Source organism: Hipposideros armiger, unplaced genomic scaffold, assembly GCF_001890085.2.
Source record: "Hipposideros armiger isolate ML-2016 unplaced genomic scaffold, ASM189008v1 scaffold_68, whole genome shotgun sequence".
In the NCBI taxonomy this organism is placed as follows: domain Eukaryota; kingdom Metazoa; phylum Chordata; class Mammalia; order Chiroptera; family Hipposideridae; genus Hipposideros; species Hipposideros armiger.
Window position 1 is genome coordinate 2,624,167 of NW_017731418.1, and position 17,653 is coordinate 2,641,819.

At 39.3% G+C, this 17,653-nt stretch overlaps 2 protein-coding genes across 4 annotated transcripts in view; both read left to right on the forward strand.

Moving 5' to 3' along the window:
* The window catches only part of ZCCHC4 (zinc finger CCHC-type containing 4), a 40,508-nt gene extending 30,943 nt beyond the window's left edge, over positions 1-9,565 (forward strand). The window contains exons 9-13 of the mRNA XM_019642388.1: positions 669-790; positions 1,034-1,109; positions 2,847-2,898; positions 3,408-3,552; positions 6,892-9,565. Coding sequence (XP_019497933.1) covers positions 669-790; positions 1,034-1,109; positions 2,847-2,898; positions 3,408-3,552; positions 6,892-7,027 — 531 coding nt within the window. The 3' untranslated portion in view covers positions 7,028-9,565. The remainder of the gene's footprint in view (positions 1-668; positions 791-1,033; positions 1,110-2,846; positions 2,899-3,407; positions 3,553-6,891) is intronic.
* A 3,740-nt stretch (positions 9,566-13,305) lies between these two features.
* The window catches only part of ANAPC4 (anaphase promoting complex subunit 4), a 34,740-nt gene continuing 30,392 nt past the window's right edge, over positions 13,306-17,653 (forward strand). For 2 of the 3 annotated variants that reach the window (XM_019642424.1, XM_019642425.1), the window contains exons 1-3: positions 13,309-13,412; positions 13,551-13,689; positions 16,536-16,641. In XM_019642424.1, coding sequence (XP_019497969.1) covers positions 13,561-13,689; positions 16,536-16,641 — 235 coding nt within the window. In that variant the 5' untranslated portion in view covers positions 13,309-13,412; positions 13,551-13,560. Of the gene's footprint in view, positions 13,413-13,550; positions 13,690-16,535; positions 16,642-17,653 lie in introns of all 3 variants that reach the window. The other variant, XM_019642426.1, reaches the window with a different exon arrangement.

The window sequence follows — 17,653 nt, forward strand, 5'->3', positions numbered from 1 at the left end:
ATGAATGTCTATCTTCATCTCCATCTTTCTGTCTGTCTTCTACCATATGCCAGGCCCTGAACTCAGTGTTTTACATACATTATTTCATTTAACCTTCCCAACAACTGTAAAGTAACCTCCATTACCAGATGAGAATTATGCAATCTGGCTTAAGGTCACATGACAAGTGAGCTGCAGGCAGAACCCCTGTCTGGCCTCCAGGCCTGTGCTCTGTTAAATAGTGAGTGTGGAGGGCTGTGCTAAGGCCATGCTGAGACTTGGTGAGCTGAAAACAGATGTAGTGGATTTCACACACAAAAAATGGGAAGCCCCAACCGCACTGGCACATATCTGCAGAGGTGGAATTTTTTAATGCCAAAAGCTAAATCCTTAATTACATGATAGCCTTGTTAAGTCTATTGTATTGGTTAATAGAGTTGTTCTCAATACTGGGCAACGTGAATTTGTCATAACAAATTTGACTGGTTTTTTTGTGTATTTTTTAAATGAAATTTTACTGCCATAGAGGCCTTTCTGAGACTATTGATTAATAAGTAAACTCTTCAGAATTTATTAAATACTTTAACTTGAATCTTTGCATCAACTTGTTCATTTATTGGTTAAAGAACCTTAACCAATATTGACTCATTTGAGTAAATTTTCTTTTTAAATTTTTCAAAACTTTCTAGGTAGATTATGATAATCATGCACTTTATAAACATGGAAAGACGGGTCGAAAACAGTCTCCTGTGCGTATTTTCACCAATATTCCACCCAACAAAATAATCCTTCCTGTTGAAGAAGGGTACAGGTAAGATCGCAGCAGGACCTTGAAATACACAAGTCACTGAAAATAAAGTTCCATATATCTAACATTAGAGTGCTTTTAATACTGGCTCATATAGTTCTGTTACTTTAGCTTCAGCTCATAATTTTATGTTGAATTGAATTTGGATTACACCCAATTTTTATAATGAGTTCCTTGCAAACTTTTATCTACTCTGTGAATCTCAAGTATATGCAGCTAATTTCTCCAAGTCTCTTTCCTCCTCAGATTTTGCCCTCTGTGTCAGCGATATGTTTCTCTAGAGAATCAGCACTGTGAGCAGTGTAATTCTTGCACATCCAAGGTATAGGTTTCTTTAGAATGCATTTTTATTCAAATAAATTAATTTTGTTTTAGTTTACGAGTTTCATTACATTTGTTTAATGTTGTTTTGTTAATATTATAACTTGTATTAATACATTATCATTTACTAATTATACTTTAATAAAGTAGTTTATTTCTATTTATAAAGTACAACAGGCTTTTAAAAATACTTAGATGAACACGTGGGTCCCAGAGCAAGTTAAGCCTGAAACATCACTGGAGGCAAAACTAAAGCTGTCCTATTTGGGGCCCATCATGAGAAGGCAGGGTTCTTTGGAAAAGACAATAATGCTGGGAAAATGGAAGGCAGCAGGCAAACAGGAAGACCAAACATGAGATGGACTGACTCCATGCAATAAGCCACAGGCGTGAGTCCACAGAGGCTGAGCAGGGCTGTTGAGGACAGGACACTGTGGACATCACTCACTCACAGGGTCACCGGGAGTGGAGATGACTCAACAGCATGTAACACAGTTGGCCTCATCATCACTAACAATCGAATTCACTTTTATATGGTATTATGTAAATTATTAGTGTTTCAAATAAGGCACTGAATTTTGTTAAAGGCAGAATTACGATGTGTCAAGTAAAGCTTCGAACTATTGGACACCATCACTCTTCTGAGGAAATCATAATAATATGTCCTGTGTTCTTTCTTTGGGCCAGGCCCTTTCCTGAGTGCCATCCATGGACTAATTCATTTACTGCTCACAGTAGTCCTAGCAGACAGTATAGTTACTGCTCGCTTTTTACAGATGAAGGACTGCACAGGACATACCCGCTCTTTACTTTTTAGGAAGGTGGGATCACTTTTAAGTTGCTCTGTTATTTTAACTAAATCCAATCAGAAGGAACATGTGAAGTTTAGTTTATATTCTTCAAAGGGAAGGGTGTATTTTTATAACTATTAGAAAGTACAGTTTTCATAACTTTATAATTTTATTACTAGTTTATACAAGTTTTTAATTATAGTAACACATCTGATTACATATATTTTCAATTCATTGAGAAATTTTCTGTATTTTTCGTTTTAAAACATGAGGCCGATTATAAAAGTTCAAAATGAGGAAAACAAAACTTAGAAACACACACATAGTGGTAAAAATAAATAAAAGCAAGAATGTGACCATCACAAAAACCAGAATAGGGGTTACTCAGTGCGGAAAGCGGAATACTGGCTTGGGAGGGGCTCCTGGGAAAGTGTCTAGGAGGCTGATGGTGTTCTATTTGTTGACCTGTTGAGGTTGATAAATGTTTACTTTATATACTCATTAAACTGGACATGTTTTACTTCTCAGTTATAAAATTACCCAGTCACCTATAATCCCTATCTTTCTAAATTACATAAAGTTCTCAAATATGAATTTTATTAAGGATTGTGCTTAGACACATAAAAATTATGAATCATTAATTCTCTTGAAATTTTTAGTGAGCTCTTCTTTATGCAGATTGGGTGGCTTGATATGGAGTGGACTTTCAAGATCATTTAGATAAATCCCCCAGTTTTAGAGTCAAGGAAATTGGCCCCATGAAGGAAGCACTGAGTTGAGTGGAGAAATGTATAAATTAAAATCAAAGTATGTAATTTTGAAGCCCAAGAAAGTGAGAAATAAGGAATTAATAATTTATACAGATTTTAATAAGACATTTTAATTTTTAATTGTGGATCTTGATTTTTAATGACAAATTAAACATAATTTAAACATTGTTTTTGTAGGATGGCAGGAAATGGAACCATTGCTTTCTCTGCAAAAAGTGTGTAAAGCCTTGTAAGTATTTAGACTTGATGTTTGAGACCCTATGAAAACATGTGTTTTTCATTTAAATACGCTTTTTATTTAACTATTTATAAAAGAAAACTATATTATAATATAGAGACTTGCATTAATTTACTTGCTTTTTAATTTTTGCAATTACCAAAATGTACATTCTCTCCTTCACAGAGAGACATGACTATCATGTGTCAGTATGGCATTTGGTTTGGCTTATTTTAATCTGGTTTTGTGTCACTTAGCTAGCCCCCAATGTATCAGTGGCTCTGAGATCATGACTCATTGGAGAAGGGCTAAATTTGTTGCCATGTATCAGAAAATAGTTAGCTATTTTACAAGGGATTCCAACCTCTTAACTTTGGCCTCTTTAGCCAAATTATAACCAGCTATGCAAACCTCTCACAGTATTTGAAGTAAACAATATTCATGCTTCTCTATCATAAAGGTTAATCAAATGAAAAATTATGTTAAATAAACCTCTTCAAAACTTAATTTTTATTTTACAGCCTGGATCCACTGTAGCATTTGCAAACACTGTGCTCTTCCAGACCATTCTTGCAAGGGCCCTAAAGATGGCTGCTTCATTTGTGGTGAATTAGATCATAAGCGTGGTGCTTGTCCTCGCATCTCTACATCTAAGAAAGTTAACAAGTTAGTTGAATTCTTTTATTTACTAGAAAATTTCCTTGTGTGATTTGTACAGAGCAATCCACAAAGTTATGCTAGCTAGAGGATTCGGAAGTGCTAAATTAATTGTTCCTTTCACCGCTATGTATTGTTTGCATAGATGAAGGGGGGAGGATATGAAATAGCTTAAAATATTACAAAACAAGGTAGAAAGTGACTCACTTTACATTGCCCGTGGTTCATGTGAAATTATAATTTGTGGGGTGAGAGTTCAGGCTTGATTGAAGGACATGATATTTAAGTCAGGACGATGGGGCGTAGACATGTGATAGCAGGTAAGGATGGAGAAGGCATTTCAGATGGACTGGAATGGGTGATTCCACAGTGGACACATTGGAAAATGAAGTTATTTCTTTAAATTATATCAGACTTCAAGAGAAATATTTAGACATATTTGATATTTAAACTTTTAATTTTTACCATTTTTTTCTATGATAATTTCCCTTCTCCCACCAATATTTGATATTGGTTATAACTCAGAGCAAAGTTACACCAATGACAATAGCATATTTAGAAAAACCATTGCTATTTCACCTGGGCTAACTTCAATGATTATACTTTAAAAAAAAAACTAAAAGGGATGGTGGGTATTGAGTCCTCTTGTTTTATTGATATGAAAACCAGATAGCCAAGTTTAACATTACATGAAAATTTAGATCAGGATAAAAATTTTGAGCTATCATATGACTTGTGATTTTTTTTTAAATCTATTAGTATTAGAAGTATCTGAGTCTGTGGTAACTACTTATGATTGTATTAGAATTCATTCCCATTTGTTTGTTGGTTTATTTTGGTCAGTGAAAATTGTTTTTTTCTATTAAATTCCAGCCATTTGAGTTCTGTCTTCCATTTAAACTGCCTTTTCCATTACTTTTTATCAAATTAATTTAATTATTTCCACTAAATAATCCACGGGCTACAAGTGGAATTTTTTAATTAATTAAAGAGGTGTATTGAAGAATCTTATGAAATATTTTTTCTTAGAAACCTTCAAGAATATAATACAACCTAATAAACCACTGGTCTGGGATTGTTAAACTATTTACAGTGTAGTTCTGGTTGCAAACAGGAATTAGTAACATGCTCAGCCTTTGATTCTGTCATCTTATGATATGTGGAAATTGAATTTGCATTTTAGTAATTTATTCTGGGCTCTTCATTAGTTCTCAAATAGGCCTGGCTAGTCGATTTGGTAGTAATACATTGTTTTCATTGAAGGAAATCATCTAGTATCTTTTAGTACTAGATTTATCAAGTTTAATTCACAGAGCAAATCCCTTAGGATATGGTACTTTGTTCTCTCAGAAAAAACTGCTAAACTCCTGTTAATAGTTATCTTTCAGTGTTACTTCCAAACATTTTTATAATGAAATTGACAATGCAAAATTTGTTTCTTTACAATAGAAAAAATAATTTTAATAGCCCTTTAGCATATATGGCATAAAAGAATGTTTCATCTTATGTATTTTACTGCTGTCTCATATTAATTGGTTTTCCCTTAGTATTTTCCTTTGGTTGTGAACTATTAATAGAATGATGCTAGCTCCCTCTTGTGGTTAAAGCTCATTTTATCAGTTACATAAATACCTACAATTTAGAGGACAAATACTAGGTCAATTTAATTTTAAGGCAAAATAAAACAGTTGATTTATACTCAATCAGTTCTTCACTGTTGAAACATTTTATCTCTGGAAAGTTTTATGTATTCATATTAAAAAGGAGTATTTTCTTTGTTTTTGTTCACTGTATCCTCTAGTGAAATCTGGTTTGTATTTAGCTCTTTTGAGTGGATAAGCCAAAGAAAATTTGTTTAAATTTTGTTATGCGGGCATGCATAGCTTCATTGACTTTGCCATCAAGAGGCTATACTTCATTAAATTTGCTAAATCATCACTTATCAGGACATTATCCTACTTTAAAAAACAATGGCTGGAGGGAAAGGAGATTTATGTAACATGCACAAAACAGTATAAAGATGACAGTTTTATTTATTTTATGAACTGGTAGGATACCCCAGTCCATAGTGCAAAATCTAAATATGAAAAAATTTAAATTTGTTTAGCAAAATTCTGAATAATAGTCATATGGCTCTATTTATATTTATTTAGTAATTACTATACGCTTAGCATTTTAACATACCTGAATAATTTATAGTATCAAGGTAATTAAGAGCACAGGTTCTAGAATCAAGTTTGTTTACCACTTCCTCATTGGGTTTCATAGCCTCAATTTCTTCCCCTAAAAAAATTGGAGGGAAGGAAAGGAAAGGGTGACATCTGCCTTGTCTCAGTCTCCTAGCTCCTTGAAGTTAAAGATTTTGCCCATCCATTTTTGTATTCCCAACACTTAACATTTGTTAACATTGCTGATGAACAAAAAGGGAGGCCTGACTTTGGTCCACTGAGGGATTACACACTGTGTATGAGGCACCTTTCCTGGGTTTTGGGTCTGGGAAGATCAAGAATAAGCTTTTCCCTGAGGCTTGTTGTGTTTTAGGAGAATGAGTCTTATAATTGATACTGCTACATAGCTACGGGAAGGTTCCAGATGTGCCAGTGCGGGCAGCCCCAGCCCATTCATTGGTGCTATGATAAATGGCATGATTCTGCTAGCTTGGAGAAAGTGAATGAACAGATCAGTAATCTCTCAGCTCTAGATTGCCTGTAACTTAGTTCAGAGAGCATCAGATATGGTTTTTTTCTGGTGTGGTTTAGTGTTTTTAGAGGGTGAGTTCCAACTTGTTCATTTTGAAGCTAGTCTTCAAGAAAACAGACCACAAAATGTGGACATCCTGAATGGCACTTGGCAGGACTTTCAGATTGACTGAGGCAAGGAAAATTAGCTGTAGACTTACGAGATGGGCCTGTAAGTGTCAGTTTTTTCTATGGTGCTATTTCATTTTTCTACCTCTGCTAACTGCCAGAATATATTGTCCTTTTTCTGAAAAATGTAATTCAGGGATTTGGAGATTGAAGTGCTGAGTTGAGCAGTACAGATATATAATAAAAAAACCCCAAAAAACTCCCAACTCGTTGGCTTGACTATTTACCTCTGTGTTTGTCCTGAATAGATTGTTCTAAATCTGTAGTAACCATCTTTCAAAGAATTTTCTTTTCTCAAACCTTTTGCTTGGTCAGGGCTCTGACTATCTCCTTGTTATTATGGTTAGGATTCGGGGGATTTATGCTTATAATACAGTAAATTCTTTCCCTTGTTTTTTTATTTGGTTAGCTAGTTAATTAAACTTCATCACATTATTCACTGTGCTCGTTCTACAAAATAATTTAGCACCTTGTTTTTCAGAGCTGTCAGAAAGCAGAAGAAAAGAAAAAGTAATAAGATGAAAATGGAGACCACTAAAGGAGAATCCATGAATCATACGTCTGTTACAAGGAAGAAGAAAAGGAGAGAGAGAGTTCATCAATATCTCTGCTCTTAAATGTCCAGTGACTTAAGAATAAGAAAGATTTATAGTCCAGCCTTTGATGCCATTTTCTGGAAGTGCCACACTGGACTTAAATTCTGTTGCTCTCAAAGGTATGCACCTTTCTGAACTAGATAATAGGCAGGTGGTACTTGCTGGTTTATAGACCCCTCAGCAGAGTCCCTGGAGACCTGGCGAGTTGTTCCATCCTTAGCTGGTTTACTAGCTGTCTCTGCGTGTTTTTTCTCTCTTTAAATCTCTCCCAATCATGTCATGTTAGCCTCTTTTATCTGAAAAGTGGGCATGCAGCATTCTTGTCCAGAGTCGGGAGGAAATGAAAACCTGAGGTTTTATTTACATTACATAAGAGTGTGTTAAGTAAGATATTTTAAATATTAAACATTGTACGATGGCTTAGACTCCACTTGTAAAGAGAAGTACAATATACAGTTATTTTTAGACAGAATCTGAAGGTGATGGAAAGAATTTTGACAAAGGCAGTCTAAAGATATAATTGTAAATTATGGTTATATATTTATTAAATATTCATTTTTCAAGTACTTTCTGCAGCTGCCCTTTGATGGTATAGAATCACCTAAATGTTTGTTGCCTGAATGAGGTATTCAGAACTTGCTCTGTCACTTCCTGTCTTATAACCTAGGTGATAAGGTTCTGTCTTTATAAAAGTGGTGCAGAATGCAGGATAGTTTGGTGCCTAAATCCCTTCATTCCTATTCGAACACTTCCTGGCAGTATGTCCTTGGCCAGGTTATTCACTCTTTAGAAGCCCCTGTTTCTTTATTATCATAAGGGAATAATAATAGCTATACCTCAGGTTTATTTTTGTGATTAAATGAGCATGTGCCAGGCTCTCAGCTCTGTTATTGGTCAGAAATGTTAGCAAGTGAAGATGCCTCTGGAGCCATAAGTAGTTTGAACTCCAAGGACAAACAGTTCATCCCCCCATTTCTCTGCTAAGAATCTGACATTATTGCCTTAAGATTGGATAGTTTTGAATGGCTTGTATTTGCATAATGGGTTTTCTCTTGTTCCCACATACCTGCCTCAGAGCTTGTTTGGAGGCATCTTTGCTTAGGCGTAGCTAGGGCCCTGTGAGTAAAGGTGGAAGAACTGTACTCCATTAGTATTTAAACTCCATCTGGTATGTAAGTTAGGACTGTTTGGTGCCTGATGTGGGGTACTCAGGGTGGGTCCTGGTCACTGTGGTGGTAGTGTGTACATCAGGCGACATCAAATGATGAGCTAAGCTCCTGGGCTTAATAAGCATCAGAAAACTCATCTCTTGCCTCCTTTTCTACATAGGTTACTATGGTGATAGGGTTAATTACCATGAGATATGGACCTTGTAGAATCCATGTGAGGGTTCCCCTCTCTGATTCAGCATGGATATGGACATTGCCTGACTTCCGTGATATCCATGGTATCATGGTAAAATCTATTTATATCTCCCCTGAAACTCAGACACCTGAGGGACCACGACTACTTCAGAATTGGGTCCTGGTGGCCAATAGTTCTTATCATCATATTTCCTTTGTTTTAAGATACTATCCATTGTAAAATGATTATTGATGTAATCATAGCTTTTTAGGGGGGAAAACTCCATATCATTAATTGTACATATTAAAATTCAGATGTATCTTATTTCAGAAATATTAAAATGCAAAGAAAAAGTACATCTTAGAATTGAGGAATAAGGTATTACTTATAATCAGGAATTATGTACTTAAAACTTTGTTACCTTCTTAGAAAATTAAAAATAGGAAAACTGTTGATTCTGTTCTTGTGTTCAAGCAATACTAATTTTAGGACTGAATATCTTCTTTCTTTAGAGATAAATAGGATGTAAAAATGTCTCTGAGAGGTAAAGTGTGATGGAAGATGAGGTCATATGTTCTAATTAGAAATGTGCAAATATGAACATTAAGATACATACTCAAAACAGCAACAGAAGAAAATCCCTGAAATTTTAGGACATTTTTCTTAAGCAATTACAGCTAAATTTCATTCTACTTCTTGCTTATAAAATTTAATGAAATACAGTCACTTTGTAGGCCCTGAGTGATCACATTTCAGTTCTTTTCCTACTTTTAGTATGATATTTAGACTAATTTATTTCTCCAGTGTGCCCCAGTCTTTTCATCGCATTCTCTTCTTTCTGTTTGGAACATTTCGTCCCATACAGCCATCTATTAAAGTCTTATGGCGCCTTCAGGCCCCAGCCCAAGTCCATTGCATGAGTCCCTGTTGCCAACCAGTACCAGGACTCAATCCCTTGGCATTCCACACCATTTTTGAAGCACTTTTCATGTGTTATTCTTATATATTTAAATCTTCTATTCCCCAAAAGATTGCAGTTTCTTAATGTCAGTAACCATTTTATACACTTTTATGTCTCTCTTATGCGTTGTAGGTACTCAAAAATCGGATGAAAGCATGAGAATAGTATAGGTTTACAGATGTAGGTGTATTAGTTTGCTAGGGTTGCCATAACAAAATATCACAGACTGAGTAGCTTAAACAACAATAATTTATTTTCTCATAGTTCTGGAGGCTGGAAGTCCAAGATTAAGATGTTGGTTATCCTTAGGCCTCTCTCCTTGGCTTGTAGGTGGCCACCTTCTTACTGTGTCCTCACATGGTCTTTTTCTGTGCGTATGCATCACTGGTGTCTCTGTGTCCAAATGTCCTGTCAAGGATACCGTTCAGATTGGATTAGGGCCCGGCCCACCCTAATGGCTTCATTTTACCTTACTCTCCTTTTTTAAATGCCTTATCTCCAAATACAGTCCCATTCTGAGGTACTGAGGGTTAGAGCTTCAACATATGGATTTTGGGGGACACAGTTCAGTTCCTAACAGCAGGCATGCCTAAGATATGGAGAGAACTGTTTTTTTCTCTTTCTTATAATAACTAGCATAAGGAAATCAGACCTAAACAATATTAGGAGGAATTTAGAGTCAATAGGAAGACTATTCTAACACCGAGGGTTTAAATGTTGGGATGTGCTGTGTGAGCAAGATTAGCAGCCTTATCTGGAAGTCTTTAAATCTATAATAATTCCACTTTCAAGGTTATTTTAAGAAAAACACTTCAGTTGATGTCTGGCCCCTTCAAGTAATCTGTAAAATAATAGGCACCTGAGAGAAGTTTGACTTATTTTTAAATATAAAATCCGTCTACAAAAAGACCTGGTCTGATGCCACCTCCTTCATAATGTCCTTTTGGTGTCTCTAGTGCAATAGTACATCGCGTGCCAGTGAAATAAAAATGCGTGTGTGTTGTGTCTTTCCATTTATACTTCTTATAAGGTACTTAAACCAGGTGTTAGGTTGACTTTTGGTGCTTGTTTCCTTTGTAAGATAAAAAGCTCATTGATGGCAGGGTCCTGTGGACATCATTGTGTATGTTTACTGGCTGCTAGAGCTGTGTCTTGCACATGGTGATATGAGAGACAGCTGTAGCACATGTGATCTCTGTATTCCTCCCAAAACCCTGAGAAGCAGGCTAGCACATTTCTTCACCCTCCAAGTAGTGGCTGCTCATAAATACATATTGAGTGAGTAGAAATGTCATTTAATATACCGCTTTATGCCTCAGAACTCTAACTGTGCTACATGAGTAAGAAGCTAATACGCTTAGGGCTGCGTAGGTAAGGAAATGCAAAGGAAAAGCAATTTCACTTATGATGTGATTTTAATTGGAACATTAGGACATGGGTTAAATGACTTGAGGGTCAGCTAAGAAGGTCATTGCAATCAATAAAGTGAAGATAAGATCTCTACTATTTGATTTCAGGTGACTTAGTATAAATGTTAACTCAGCAAGACAGGGGAAAAAAGAACCAAAGGTGAGCAGATCTCAGAGCTCTGAGAGGTGAGTTTTATCCCATTAGCTGGACTGTCACAAGATTTTCACACTGTTTAGTTACTTCATACTCCTGCAGACTAGAAGTGTAACAACCTCTGATCTCTAAGAAACTAAGCCTGAATACATGGGCCAGTTTCTTCATCTGCAAATGTGGAGGCGAGGAGTGGGAGAAAACTAGAACAGACCCCTAACATTCTACATGCTTAAAGAGGACAAAAGAAATAAAGGTTTCTTTTTACATGGGCCAGGTAAATCAAAGAAAATGAAAAGCAACTCTAATCCTACCACCCAGAAATAATCAGTCACAACTTCTGTATATGAGTATGTTCTTCCAAAGATAGACTATAAATAGCTATATAGACAGACACACTCTAAAATTTGTCCCCCAAAAAAAGGAATTGTTTTGTAATACTCTTCATAAACATGTGATATCAATTTATATCTACAAAAATAGTATTCTTTAGTATGAATGTACCGTATTTTTTTTTAATCAATCTGTGGTTGGACATCTAAGTTATTTGCATTTTTTCACTATTGTATTATAAATGACCCTATGATGGACATACTTATAACCAAGTCTCTTATTTCCTTAGGATAAATTCCTATACATATGAATACTGGTTCTGTAGCTTTTAGTAGACCTAATATCTCAAGGTGGGAATCATGAGTTGGTCTCTGAATTTCTTTCCCAGAACAGCAAAGTGGTTGTGGGAGACAAACAGAACACCATGAATTGATACATTTTAGACTCCCTCTGCCAGGATGGAACATCTCCGAAATGTGCTTCATACTTAAAACTACCCTTTGAGTAGTTACGATTGATTGTCCTATGGAACACTTGATTGGTTCCTTCAACAGCCTCATTCTTGCCATGAGATTTGGGGGAGGGATGATGGACATCCTCTCAGCTCTTGGGGGAAGGCTTTTTATTGGGCATAATTCCATCCCCCTTAGCTGTGATTGATTTCTGCTAGGTGACGGGTTGCTCTAATCACAGCGGGGCTCAGGACTTGAATCTTGTGATTGGTGAAGTGGTGCTTGTTCTCTGAATGAGGAAGCATGTAACTCCAGGTGCTGATAGCAGTCTTCCAGTGACCATATGGGAAACCAGCCTTATGATGATGACACACACCCTGAGCTGGGTACCTGGTGATAGAAGTGGCTGGACCTAGCCTGCCCTGAAGCTGGCACTATTGCTGGACTGGCAATTTACATGAGCCGATACATTCTAGTTATTACTTGTGCCACTTTCAGTTAGGTTTTTTTGTTGTTGCCTAATGAATGAAACTAGTAGGACAGAGAGATTCCAACACCAACCTACATTATTTTTCTTTCCAGCAAATTCTATTTGCATCTTTTGTATGTTATACTTATTTTATGGCTTCAAAATAGACCTCTCAAAATAACAGGCTTTCATATGGCCTAGATTAGCCACATCCCACACAACCCCATCTTCCATCCCTGTACACAGGGGATCCCACATCTTTACACAGGCCCTGAACTTGCCCCTTGGAACCTGCCTTCCCAGCTGCCCATTGGCCATCGCAGATTTTAAGTTCAAGAATCAAAGGATGATACTGTCACATTCTCTTAACCCGGTCATAACTTGTGGGCACTTACGAATATGTTGACACATTCAAATGTGTCCTGTATATGGAAGCATCAGGCTGACCTGTGAGCCTTTTAGGGCAGAGCCCATGTCCCACGCATTTGTGTGGTCCAGATTTTCACATAGCAGATGCTCAAACAGCTATTGGATAATTCCTAGATGAGCCCACAGTCCTCATTTATTATGGTGGCACTACTACTACCAGAAAGTTCTGAGGCTTACATGGGATAAAGAGGGCATTTGCCTATGTCGGAGCTTTTAGAGCAGTGCCCTCCCACCTTGGCTGCAAACTGGAATCATCTAGAGAGTTTTAATCAAGACTGGGTCTCATACCGTATTCTCTAATTGCTATGAGACACTGCCTGGGCAGGGGGGGTCAAAAATCTCTCCAGGCGATTCTTCCGAGCAACCGGGACTGAATACCTATTAAGGGTCTGTCCGAGGAGGCTCCAGCTGATCCCGACCTGAAGCTTGCGTTCCTTTTCGTCTCTCCCTGGTCTCTGAGGCCTCACCCCTAACCCCAGGGCTGTCCATTCACCCACAACAAGGAATTTTCGGGAAAACAGACAAGCCCCGCGGGCTCGCACGCACGTGGCCACAAGCCCGGCCCGCAGACTGACGCGCGGCCCCCGCGCAGGCGCCCCGCCCTCCTCCAGCCCCGCATCCGGGGCCGCCCCGCGCGCGCTCCCGCAGCCCCGCGTCTCACGTTGCAGCCCGCACACCCCTTGCGTCCCAGCCTCCGCATCCGGGGCCGGACCGCGCGCCCTCCGCGCCCAGTCCCACGCCCGCGCAGCCTTCTTCCTCTCGCGAGGAAGTCCGGGCGACGGAAGTGCCCGGAGCGCGCGGCGGCGGCGGCGCGCAGCGGGCGGAGGGAGGCAGAGGCCGCCCGAGGGCTCCTCGCAGGTATCTCCGCTGTCGGGGCTCTATGGGGGGGCCGGTGAGGGGCGCTGGGAGCTCGGGGTGAGGGCGGCGCGGGCGCCAGGCCCAGTCGCGGCGGGTGCGGGGAGCCCCTGCCGGCCTCCGACTGGGATGTCTTTGCAGGGTCGCCCCCATGTTGCGTTTTCCGACCTGTTTCCCGTCCTTCCGGGTGGTGGGAGAGAAGCAGCTGCCACAGGAGATCATTTTCCTGGTCTGGTCACCCAAGCGGGATCTCATTGCTTTGGCCAACACCGCGGGCGAGGTGAGTGAGCCGGCTGGGAGCCCCAAGAGCCCGGAGCCGGACCGACGGCGAGCGCGGACAGACGGCCCCAGCCTCAGTTTCTCCTTCTGTGAACTTGGCGGGCCACCTGTGTCCCCTGCCCCTCCCTTCCAGGCCGGCTGTACACTTAAAGTGAGAGTATATAAAGGACCCTATACAGGGAAGGTCATTCATGTGCCCATTTTCTGTATTTTATGGCGAAAAGACGTTTTTACACAGCTTAGCACAATCACACACTTGGCATCGCCACGTCTCTTCTAGTCAGTGATTTGTTAAATGGGCTTTTTATAAAAGCCCGCGATGTGCCTGTCACTCGTGAGCTACCCTTAGTAGTGGATCCACAGACCCTGCCCGAATTTTGCTTGGAGTTGAGTAGCAGAAGGATGAGCTGTTGTCAAACTAACTGCAAATGTGCATGCACGTAGCTGCCGCAGAGGGTGTGTTGAAGAAACTACATTATGTTGGCCAAGTTTAATACGATGGGTTGGATAGCCACCGCCCATTAGAAATACCTTTAAATTAAACAAGGGCGTGATACCTCCCTGGATTCCTCACAGAATGCACGTGAGCGTTGTCAGTTATCATTTCTAGTTCACATTATATTACGCTTCATCAAGTACAACAGGTTGTGCCCAACTTTCTGCTGAGAGGTATTACTGGTAGCCATTTTGCAAGGAAACCTTCACCCGAGTGTTTCCTCCTTTGGCGGGATTCCTGGCCAGGTGAGAGCTGTGTGGTGACAGTAAGGAAAACAGCCAGGGAAACTTAGCCGCCTGCAGGGCCGCGTCGCTGTGTTGACTGCCATGACCTCGACGCCAGGGTACTACTTTCCCAAGGCCCTACATGACATCTCGTCTTCCTCCTTTGCCAGCGTGCATTGGAACCCTGTCACGGCTCGAGAGGAGTGCGGATAGTACAGCCACTGCAGGAGGGAAGGGAGAGAATAGGGGCATCAGTGCGATTAGATGGGTAGATGTAATAGTGGGCACTTGTCGCGCCCACTGTCTCAGTGAGAAGAAAGGGTGCTGTCTAGGAATGAGGATGGAAAAGAAAACATGGGAAGCTTGAGGAGAAAGGAGAGGTATGAGAAAGCCGACAAGGCAAGTGGGCAATGGAACCCTAACAGGTTTGCAGGTCATTATTAAGAGCCATGTGAGGTTAGCGGTCTTGCAAGTTCAAGGGAAACTAGTGAGCGTGGTTGTATGTTTCTTCTGCTCTTTCTGGCTGTGTGGGTGCAGGCATGGTTGAGTTTAACCGGGGTTGTTGTGCAAGCAAGTATGACAAAGCAAGAGAGATGCAAGGGAGTTGAACTGGATGCGAGAGGAGTGATGGTAACGATGAACCTTTCATTCTAACCTGATTAGGGAAGGGAGGGCATGTGTGGGGTGAGGGACAATGAACAGGAGGTAGAATCAATGGATTGTATGACTTGGTGAGGTTGAAGAATTGAAGTTGGGTATGAGTAGGAATGAGCTGGAGAGAGAGAGGTGATGGACAGTGGGAGGTTTGAAACTGAGCTTATGGCAGGCAGCATTTGTATTTGTTGGTAACGACACAAGGGCAAGGGCGTGACCCTGGGATGACTGAGGTGAGGTAGAAGATGTAAGCATTGGAGGAGAGGTAGTTCAGAACTGAAAAGCTCTTCAAATCACTAAGAATGATGATGAGTAGCGTTGGAAAGTATGAGTGAGCCAGGCAGGAGTCCACATCTTCCAAGAATGAGGGAACTGGCCTAGGGGTCTTTAGATGCCTGCAATTAAGGGGAATAGTGAATGGTATGGTCTCATTGCATAAGATTCAAAGTTAGAGGAATTTGGAGAAGAGAAGAAAAATCTTCCAGAAGTGGCATCAAGCATCAGGGAGGAAACCTACCTCATCTCCTAGCCCAGTGGTAGCCCAGGGGACCTGGCATGCAAAATGGCCACCACCTGAGACTCCTGCAGGGAAGCAGCATCCTCAGGTGAGAAGCACATTTCAGAGAAGAGAATGAAGGTATAGGGGGTCTTGATGATCCCTGACCATGAACTCCAGAGGATGAGGAGGAAGGGTTTCAGAAGTAAGGAAGGAATTGGCAGAGATGGGCTCAGAAAAGAGCATTGACTCTAGGGGACGAGCGATTCCATGGGAGTCCTGGCTCCTCAGTAAGGACATATGTAACCAGAGGTGAAGGACACTGTGAGATAAGGCAGGGAGTGGTAAAGCTGTAAATGTGGGGTGCTGAGGTGTAGCGGGATCTTCAGGAGCACATGCAGTTCTACCTTTTATTTTTAGTGGTTGAATGAAGGATGGAATTGGGACAATCTTATTTTTGAAGCACACATAAATATGGGGCACCTCTTGATCCTCCAAGGTGGGAATTTACTTGTGTAGAAATGGAAATTTAGAAAGGCTAAGTGACTTGTCCAAGATCCATGGCCAATAAGTCACACGGCTGAAATTAGATCCCAAGTTGTCTGATTGCAAGTTTATTGTTATTTGATTGTATCGCCGCTACCTTCCTAGTGCTGTTTGTGCTCTCCCTTTTTTTGTCATCATCTTCTTGAACATTCTTATTCCTTTCCAAAAGACAAATTTCTTGTTGACATAAAAGACAGGAAAATGTATAGGGTACAGGGTTAAATACACCTGTTTCACCCATTTTGAAAATACCTTAAGTTCACTCTTTGAAAACACCTTAAGTTGATTCAGACAATATTGTCTTCTAATTTCTTCCAATAGCTAAATATTATACTCCAGATGACTTTTAAAAAATTTTAGTGGGGATCTAGGTTTATTTTATTTTTAGAAATGAATTTTTATTTTCTGCCACTATATCTCTTTTGTCTTAGGTTTTACTTCATCGACTTGCAAGTTTTCATCGAGTTTGGAGTTTTCCACCAAATGAAAATACAGGAAAGGAAGTGACCTGTCTGGCTTGGAGACCAGATGGCAAACGTAATGATAGTGTTATAAAAACTACATTTTTATTCTTTACAAAGTGTATTCTGTAAAGAAAAAAGCTTATTTCCATTCTAGAAAGAATTTATTGTTCTTATTATAGACTAGAATTCTAAATACCAGTTTAGGACCTTGTTTTTTAGAATGCTTTCAAGTATTTTCATAGAACTCAGATTAATCCTACCATCTGTTCTAGGCAAAGATATCTCTAAAATAAGATCTGACTTCTTGATGAAGATAATTCTAAAATGAAATCTGACAGATACATACAGAATTCTTTGGTTTTGTGTTTCTCACTGTCTTGTCCTGCACTGTTTGGCCCAAACTTCACCAATCACTGGCTAGTCAGTTTAGTGCCATCATGGCCCTTTCTCCCAAAAACGTACCTTAGCATTAAATGTGTGGCTCGTAAACATTCTCCCTGCGTGTATGTTTGCCTCACCTGAAGAAGGACTATCATTTCTATGTGACGTTTCTCCCTCTGATGTCCTTTATTTTGTAGCTTGTTATGTTGTAGCTCACTATGGCTCTTATGACTTAACTTTCTTCCACGTTTTTACAATGACAGTTGTTATTTGAACTATTGTACATATACAGTCAGTACAGTAAAATACATAAATCATAGCATAAAGTTTACCTGTATCATTTGTGCTTTAAGAAAATCTGAATTGTTTTTATAAAATGATATGCACTCCTCGTTTAATTTTTTTTCTAAATAAATTTAAATAAGTATGTAAAAAATGCCCTGAAAGCATATCACTTACAGATAACTATTATCAGTGCTCATTTTGCTTGGCTCTTGTTTTATCTCTTGTTTTAAGAAATACGTGTAAAATTAGAAGACTTGTAAGTAACATCTTGAGATCTTACAGTATTCATTCAAAAACACCAGAATCTTAAAAATAAATTGTGAAAGTCAGTGTGTTAAGCAGATGATTTTTTTTTTTTAAGTTGAAGAAAAAGTTTATTAGAAGAAAAAATACATTTCAAAGAAGCAGAAGTGGGCTGG